The sequence below is a fragment of the Neopelma chrysocephalum genome, unplaced genomic scaffold (genome assembly GCF_003984885.1).
Source record: "Neopelma chrysocephalum unplaced genomic scaffold, ASM398488v2 Primary Assembly neopelma1_87, whole genome shotgun sequence".
NCBI lineage: Eukaryota > Metazoa > Chordata > Aves > Passeriformes > Pipridae > Neopelma > Neopelma chrysocephalum.
Genome location: NW_020897749.1, coordinates 996,949 through 1,006,193, shown reverse-complemented (window position 1 = coordinate 1,006,193; position 9,245 = coordinate 996,949). Strand labels below are relative to the sequence as shown.

At 39.8% G+C, this 9,245-nt stretch overlaps 1 protein-coding gene across 3 annotated transcripts in view; it reads right to left on the bottom strand.

Moving 5' to 3' along the window:
- Positions 1 to 9,245, bottom strand: part of MAEL (maelstrom spermatogenic transposon silencer) — a 13,762-nt gene continuing 4,517 nt past the window's right edge. For 2 of the 3 annotated variants that reach the window (XM_027692560.1, XM_027692562.1), the window contains exons 4-12: positions 8,810 to 8,965; positions 8,429 to 8,470; positions 7,470 to 7,597; positions 6,656 to 6,710; positions 6,187 to 6,328; positions 4,928 to 4,990; positions 4,222 to 4,351; positions 3,934 to 4,012; positions 1 to 3,123 (exon numbers count right to left, since the gene is read on the bottom strand). In XM_027692560.1, coding sequence (XP_027548361.1) covers positions 3,044 to 3,123; positions 3,934 to 4,012; positions 4,222 to 4,351; positions 4,928 to 4,990; positions 6,187 to 6,328; positions 6,656 to 6,710; positions 7,470 to 7,597; positions 8,429 to 8,470; positions 8,810 to 8,965 — 875 coding nt within the window. In that variant the 3' untranslated portion in view covers positions 1 to 3,043. The remainder of the gene's footprint in view (positions 3,124 to 3,933; positions 4,013 to 4,221; positions 4,352 to 4,927; positions 4,991 to 6,186; positions 6,329 to 6,655; positions 6,711 to 7,469; positions 7,598 to 8,428; positions 8,471 to 8,809; positions 8,966 to 9,245) is intronic. The other variant, XM_027692561.1, reaches the window with a different exon arrangement.

Here is a 9,245-nt window from a genome sequence, read left to right as displayed (position 1 = left end):
TCTAGTTTCTGCAGTTTATTGAAAGGAGAGGGTGGACAAACCAGCAATGCACAAGTGACAGTTAATTCACAGCTTATACACACAGAACCAGTAACTGCTGCTTACTCTGTATTAACATGCTTTATTTTTCAGTATCAGTTACTTACTCTGAAGAGAATGTAAAAGAATGTGATTAACAGGTCAATACACTGATGCCACACACTAGATCAGCAAAGTTGGCACCACAGCCCATTGCTTTCACAACCCTCAAACAACTGTTCCAGCCAAAACCTTTAAAGAGTAGCAATGCATAGTTCAACCATTTCTCTACTATTATTATAACAAGAGCAAAAATATCGAGTAACTTTCCAATGTGTATGTAAAACCAGGATGATTTTTACCCACTCCTGTCATGGGAATGAGCAGCTACACTAACAGGACAGAAAGTCAGGTCTGATAGAACCTATCAGGTGTCTTGTTTACTCTTTAGCCAGTTCAATACAGGTTGTACCTACACCCCCCACATGCAGAGAGTATCATCACTGTTACTTTTTACCACGTGGAAAGTACATGTTTAAAGCTCCCAGGCTGCATCACTCCAACTCTGCCCAAGGGCCATTCTGCCTTTACTTGGTTTTATTTCCCCTTGAGAATCCTGTCATACAAGTGGGAAGAATTTTGTCCTGATTGTGACCCACAGTTTGTGCCTTACCAGTCCTATTCCTTGCACTTAAGGAGTGTGCTAAGGTTGTAAGTCACCATCTTTCCCTCATCTTTACTTTCCTTTATTTAATGGAGAGAAGCATTGGCTGACTGTGTTTATTTTTCAAGAATTTATTTTCAGAAATTATTTTTCGGAATCTATTTTTTGAGAAACCAAACAGAGTTTCAAATTGCAAATCAGCCAGGGAAGCAGAGCTCCAAAATGAAAGAATTTTCTATCATCCTTCAGTGGCTGTTAGGGATCTCCCTCAATATATGTAGAATAATAGTATTAAATGGGTTACATCAAGTGAATGTACTTACTCTAATTATATAGATCTTATGGTTTTCACTACAAAAAAACCCGCTGCAGGTTGTTGGTTATTACAGTAAGAGTTACTGCTCCAGTTAACAGCCCACTGCTGGTGAATATAATTAGATCTTCTACAGCTTATGTGCTATTTTAAGTCACAGGTGATAAGGTACAGATATGACACGGAATCCTAACGGTATTTCTTCACTCCTGCTCAGATTCTTTATCTCAGTCTTGACACAGAACACATCAAGCATAATAACAAATGTTCCTAGGTTTGTGCACCCAACCCTGAATGAGTGTTTTAATAATACTTTTTGAAGGATTCTCTTCTACGTAAGAATTGAAACAGGAAGCTTTTATTGCAACGCTGAACTCCGAAAATAATTCAAAGATTACAGTTCTGTATGTTTTGAACCGTCAATTACGAAACTCAGAACTTCAACAACTCCATACAAACGCAGGGAAGCCTTCAGCACTACTGGATAGACACACTCATCCTGGTACAACATTCCCAAGTGCTCCAGGGGTGGATTTCAGTCTTAGAGGTTTATTGTCTCTTATTTGGTGAAAATTAGCAGGTAGGACAGCAGCCTCAAAGGAAGCAAATACAGAATAATACATGGAAATTCAGTGACGGGGCAAAAAGTTAGGTAAGAAGAATGAAAATGCCTCAGAGATCCTACAATACTGGAAGAAATGCCTCAACTGGCCTTCCAGCAGTTGTAACAGGTTTCCAACTGAAATAGCAATTGGCCTTTTTTGACACACTGATCAGCATGGCTGAGTTTATCCACAAATAAACCTCTTATTTTAGTTGGGTTTTGTGTTTTGTTTGCATTTGTTTTGTTGAGTTTTTTTCCTTTTCAACAGAATGAACCACCTAATCTTGAGTTTCAGTACCTAGAAGGAATGAAATAAGTACCTTCACAGAGGAATGAAATAAGTACCTTCACACAGTTAGTTGCCATGGAAATAGTGTTTCAAAGCTGGACCTCTGTTGGAACAAAACGAAGAAACAACTAAAAAAAAATAAGATCATATTTCTGAGAATCCGTTGCTTAAAGACACATGGACAAGGCTCAGACAACTTTCTGGGAACTAGTCCAAGAACTGCACCTCCATAAAATGGAACAAGTGACTTCCCTGAAGGATGTTAATCAGTCTCCCACTTTGTTATGTGCCCTCAAATAATTATAACTAGTATATACCCAGCCAGGCTAAACTTGTCAGATGTATCAGTTTGAATTTGATACTTGTTTCAAAAAAATTTAAAAAAACCCCAAACCACTTAGACTTCTCTCCAGTCTGTAACTTTGAGGGACATGCATTTCTTAAAAAGAAAACTGATGCAAATTTAAAAAAAAATTAAAAGTTGTCCTTGTTCGTAACGTACACAATATAGTCTGTGCCTCTAAGAACATTAATAGATAAAATAAATTTGCCAAAGTATTTCTTTCAAGAGACTTCATATCAAGTCTGCTTTCTTGCCTTGAAAGACCACTCAAATTCTTCATGGCTAGAAATGATCAATTATAGAAACCTTCAGGACTATTGTACCTTTAAACTCCCCTTCATACCTTCAATGCTTCCCCCTGCATCATATTTTGGAGAGAGACTATTATACACTGAAATTTTGTCTTCCACATGCAGAAGAGGAGAAGGTTATTACAGAAGAAATAAAGCACTTGTTTACAGTCATATTGCCACCAAAGAATTCTTCCAACTCAATTATATTGGTTAATCAATCCTGAATTTGCTCTCCACTCATTAAGAAACAGAAATAGTAGGGCATGTATTTTTAAAGATGCAATTGCCAGGTCCCTCCAAAACAAGTCTTTCTGCAGATAACAAACAAGATTTTTATCTTCTTTAAATCCAGTCAATAGTTATATCATTCTAACAAGAACTTGGACTGTCAAGGGTTGCATAGAAGGTGAAAAACTGCAGTCTCTACTACTGGTTTTCTTAGGGAAACAAAGAAAATTAGTCCTGAATGTAAAAAAGATTTTCAAATACTGAAAGATTTGAATAGATCAGATGCACTTTTCAGAAATGGAGCAACTCCTCTTCCCTGTACGACACTTCTTTCACACCAAGGGAAGTCTTCACACCACATGGAGAATCACCTATTAAATTAAATACAGTTTGCAAATCAAATCAGCCTTTACAGCTTGCATAAACTAATGGAATTATACTTCATATGCTGTGGAGTTGAAGCTATCCCATAGCTCTAATACAAACAGTTAGACAGGTTGTGTCCTCTACAAACAGCAAGATCGTAAGATCTCCTGATTTCTAAGTGGAACAGTCTCAGAGTTTAATTCAGCAGATCTTTATGAGTAAGAATGTAAGCTGCAAATCCAGAATTCTTACAAGTTATTTATCTTGCAAACCTGATCCTGTTCCTCTGAAGGTGAGCCATGAACTGCCCAGATGAACTGAGCTCAAGTGCCTTCCAGTGAAGAACTCCTGACTTCAAAAAGATGTCTTTAAATGAGCAGTTTTATAAACTGAGCTGTGACAGAATACTTGCAACAAAGACCAGATGAGTTTGCACATGTACTGATTTAAGAGCAAGGAGAGTATTTCCAAGATGGCCCTGGCCTCAAAGCACCAAGGCATATGAGAACAGACTTCATGTAGCAGAAAAGTAAGGGGGGGTATACATCAGAGAGCAACATTGGTAAGGAAAGCTAAATTTTGAGAGACTTTTTTGACTCTAAGATTGTGTCCAGTAGGAAAAGGGCAGCTCTTTATGTTTGTGTCTTCCAAAATTCAGTGAAATCCACATGCAGGAATAAGCACAGCTCATGCAGAGCTGGGCAAGCCTTATGCTGCTGACAAGCAACATTTAAACCCAGAAATGTGAAAAAGCAATAAGTGGATTAAAGTTAAATATCTCTTTTCCCTTAAAAACATGAAAGTTTCAAACTCACGATTAGAAGGGATAAACTCACGATCCTGACTTGGAGAACCAAAAGGTCTGTCATACCCAGAACTCTCAGCTTTCATTTTCTGTATGAAGAAATAAACATTCAAAATGAAATGTGTGTTCTAAAATGCAGTATACACCACTACCCATGAAACCTATGAATTATGGTCAAAAAAACCACCAGTTCATCAGTCTGCCCAATATATATGTCACAAAGGACAGCATCCAGAGAGAAAACAGCTCCCTCAAATGAACTAGAAATAAATCAGGGTATCAGTTGAAAGAATCTGACCTGACAAGCAGCATCCAGTTTCACAATCCTGGTACTTGTGCTTTGATCACCATGAGAGACTCCCGGAGGTAGGTGGGCTGCTGTTAGTGGGACTCCATACACACTGGCTAAAGATCTACTGATGCAGTAACTTGACCCAGAAAAAAGGAAAACAAGGAAAGTTTGGCTAAGAGGGCTGTATGGAAGCACAGCATTTCAAATTCTTCAACTGGCAAACAAAAGCAACCTGAAATGCACAGAGCAGATGCCAGCAGCAGCTAAATAGTAACTGCAGCCTTCCAAGACCACCAGCCTATTCTACAACTACACACACAATGAAAACAACTGCTTCCCCACACTACCACATGCAGCACTTAGCAGCACCTGAAGAGTTTTCTGAATGAAAGACTATTCATTATTGCCTCTCTAAGTGCTGCCACTACTACTGACTGAGATCACAAATGGCATTTCCTCGTTTCCCAGCTATTTACTTTTCCCTTCTCCACACCAAAAAGATAACAGGACCTTACGACTCTACATTATACATAAGGCAGTATAAAAGTTTCCAAAGTAGAGATACACTAGAATATACTGAGAATTTCTCACCACGCACAGTAAACCTCTGAAGAAAAACAGTGAATTCTAATGCAACTGACACTTCTCTCTGCTCTGTAATACTGACACAATAAAAAGTCATCATCCTGGAGACAATTCTAGCAATACTCACGCAATTTTCTTACAGGATGCCAAAGCACAGCAGATTATATCGTTCTCCTCGTGCCACTTGCACCTACATGAAATAAAGTTCAGGTTCATTTCAGAAGCACTTATACTGTGAACCAACGTGAATAGCTGGTCAGATGGAACAGGAATAAATATTAAAAATATTATCTTTTTGTCACAGAGACCATGTAGTACCTTGAAAATTTCACAGAGGACCAGAGTTCAATAGCTGTGCCCTATATGCAGAGTTAAAAGCCTGGTTATCAGGCAACCTGCTTTGTGCTGAGGTGGGGGGCAGGGAGAAAAGAGAACCCTGAGAGACAAATGGAATTTAAAGGTAACCATGTGAAGTTTCCCGTTAATGTGAAATAGTTTCTGATAGCATAAGCATCCTAACTGTCCTCTCCAAATGTGTGTTTTAGAGTACAATTTTCCATTCTCCTTAAACTCTTCTTCTAGTGTGAAGATACTCGTGGAAATGCAAAACCACTTCACTACAAAAAGACAAAGTGACACCCATGAACCCAATGAGTCTCGAAATCCATATTCCAAGCAGACTTCCAAGAATGACTTATGTGTTTTTTAAATTCACTAAAATTTAAGGTCAAATTATTGGTTCTTTCTTAAAACACTAGCAGAGGAAAAGTTAAAGTCCATTTCTAAATTACCTGCATCATCACCCAATAGGCTCTTACAATGTTGCAAGCTACACACCACTTTTGGCACCAACACAGAAGAATGTGAAAGCAGGAAAAGCTTTACTGTTGAAGACATAGGGGGGAAAAAAAGTAAAGATCCTACAGACTAAATAGGATTTCAGCTGTGTAATAAAAAACATTTCTTTTGGAAAAAAAAAATAGGATCTAGCTTAATCCTATGCTTGAGAACTTGATTTATACCATGGGCAAACATACTTTGTCCCTCATCACAGCAGCAGCATGAAGCATTTATGTATAGCAACAGCCAGGTCCCATCCAAATCACACTTCTAAGAGTCTGAATCTTCTCACTTCTGTGATTTCCAGTTAAATGTCACAATGTATTTTATTCCCATTTTTACCCCCCTCCTTTAAATTAGGCCTCAGACTCGGCATTAAAACACCACCTGTCTTTACACTTCTTCTGGGAAAGTAACTTTCATTTCCAGTTGTACTCATGATGTGACAAGAAGCATTTCTGATTGGAAGGCCCAGCAGCACACAAGCTGTTTGCAGAGCACCAGGACATGCCAACACACATTTACACAAAGAACCACCCAACTTACCTGGTGTTACTGGAGAAGTCCCACAGGCAGACATCCAGTTTTCTAGACACCCATGTCTTGGATGGCTCCTTCAGGTATTTCTTCAGGTACAGTTCTACTATCAGGTCTTCTACAGCAAAAAGCTGCAGAGGGCTCTCAATGCCTACAGTGCAGTGAAAATCCAGGCCAGGAGAACAAGAGTCAGTGAATATTCTGCTCAGCTCACTTCTCAGTCAGTCCCTGTTTATTGCCCAGCCTCTTACTGTAGCACCAAAGCTCAAAGTTATTCCACCAGTACTTTTCATAAAACCTGGCTTCCCAGCAATGTGGGCTTTCTCCACTGACAGGGAGATGAGGAAGAAGCACTTAAAGTAGGTGACCACACTCTGGGACACGATTTTCAGACCAATACAGCTGTCCATGATTACACAACCCTTACTTCTAGGGGCAGGGGGGAGAAAAGGAAGGGCAAAAATGATGCATTTCCTACCTGCTACGCTTGCCATTCGACCGAGGCACCAGCTAATTCGGAATCTGTCGTTAGACTAGAGGGGAGAAAATTTCTGTCAGCTCTAAGGAGCACAGTATGAATTCTGACTATTTGCAGAACTTCTGACTATACCTGAAAAAGTCACCTCCAAACCAAAACTGTGTGACTTCACGTACACTCTTCCTGAAAACCATCTTGAAGAGGAACCAAGTTTCATACACATCTCTTCAGAGCCCTCTATCTACAGATGGAACCCAAGATCTTGACCTTCTCAGCCTTCCTCAAGACTAAGATAAGGCTCAAATGGAATTGAAATGTAATATACCTGTTATGAAGCTTAAACACCTCTGAATCCTAACATTTTATTTTGCTCCTTGGCAAATGAAGCTTGAGCAAAAATTAAGAGACATGGTATTCTCATGGGCAAGGAGTCACAAAAACAGAAAAACATCCCTTGAAAAAAGCAGGGTTGTATGGCTATTACCGAGCACATTTAACTTAAGTCAATCTTAAAAAGCCCTTAACCTAAGTCAAAACAATGTCAGAGACCAACAAATCCTGTTCATCAGTAGGCTAGAGCCAGAAGCACAGGCTGAAAATAAGAAGACAGAAAATTAGGTCTCTGCTTTATAAAAAGATCAGCTTGTAGAGGCCATTTCTTCCTGCATGGAACCGAGACACTTCGGACATGAGTGTCTTTTCCCACTCATTTGCACACTGATCAGGTTTTAGAGACAAGTATCTTCTTAGTCATCCAACAGAAGTGAAAGCAGAAGTTTAGATTTAGAGCATCTTACTTCGACCTTGGCCATACCCTGCAGAAAAAGCGAGGCTGGACCCCTCTGGCTGGCTGGGCAAACTCAAGGAGTTCCTGCAAGACAACTGTGTAACAAGTACGTGGGAGATGAAATCCAGATATGGGGATCTTATGAGTTTCAGCACCTAATGGAGGACAGGGAAAGGGGGCAGGAAAAAAAAAGACACAAAAAGTTGTCAAAGTCCTGTTTCCTTAAATGATACAGCTCCCTCCTCCTTTCTATCTTTTTATATACATATATGTATACACACAAGCACAAACTCCTCCTCTTCTCCACTGGCAGTGCCTGTGATTAGAGCTATCAAAACCTTGCTTCTGTCAGCAGAAGCCTGGCAGGTCTGGGCTGTGAGCAAACACACACATACTCCTCCCCCTTTTAAAAGGCCATTATCCAAGTATTTGACATAGGAAAACATAGGTCAAGCTCGTTCCCTCTGTACACAAGGGGAGGAAGTGCCCTAATAGAAACAATCTATAAACATTACTAAAAGTCGTAAGGGAAACAGGGTAGGCCAAGACAGACACAACAATGGCATAAACATTTTAACTTTGTTGATACAGATAAAGTTGCAAAATATAATTTAAATATAAACCAGCATCTTTGAGATACCCTGTCATTAATTAGCACTTCATGCTGAAGATACACACAAGGACTACCAAAGGAAGGACGCTCTGCTCAGATGGGCTTGGTAGGCCAGAAAAAGTTGTCCCATTTAAGAACAACATATTGCAGTTACTAATTCTGCCATTGACAAAACCATTTTGAGTGAAGTGCCCTCCCACTTGTAGGTACAAGAAATATATACAAGGTGACTGTGACAAGCCACTCTGACATCTCTTCCCTTTGAAAGTTCCCAGAAGGAGAAACTGCAGACTTACAAAACACTTGGCTACAGGTCAGATAAGCTGAATCTAAAACTTTGCACCTTTGCATATTTTTCTCCACTGACACTCACCAGCAGCCTGGCAGTGGTACCGAAAACCACGGGGTGGTGCTTCTGCAGGAGAAAAAGAACAGTCATCATCCAACATCCACAGTGACAGATCCTTAACTCTCAACTACACACCAATACTCATACACAGGAAGAAACAGCTTCATCTTCCTTTGTGGCCTTGTACAAGTGCCACAACTATTTTTGAAAGAGCTATTTTCAGTTATATGCATATTAAAAAACGAAGTACATTGCACAGTGTGTTTAGGTCCAACCAAGAGAAACATTCCTTGACACGAAATATAAAGCACAAACATCTGAAGGTCCTCCTGGATTTATTCCACCCTCTTTGAAGTTTCCTGCAGTTCTGGCAACTGAAGCCATCTCTACTTTCTTGGAACTCACCTGGATCTATGAAGTGATGGAAATCAGCTGTGATGCCATCCTGTAGGGAGTACCTGACACACCCAATCTCACAAGGAAGGAAGCGCAGCTCACACTGGGATGGCAGCTTGCCATGGCTGTAAATGTCCAGGAAGTAGAAGATGTCTGTAACCACAGCTGCAAGGGAAAGAACAAAACCATTTTCACACAAGCCTCCAGAGGTTACAGCACATGACTGAGTGAAGTAGGGTAACAACCAAATAAAACATGCAGATCTTTCCAAGATGACAAGATAACTAATATTTATGCAAGAGTCAGGTATATCAGTAGTCCTAGTACACCTTCCATAGATGCTCCTGTGTGTAGAGATCAGGCAAAAAAACCAATCAATAAAAGCAAAACAAACACCAAAAAAGCCCAACCAAAAAAGCCCAACCAAAAAAGCCCAACCAAAAAA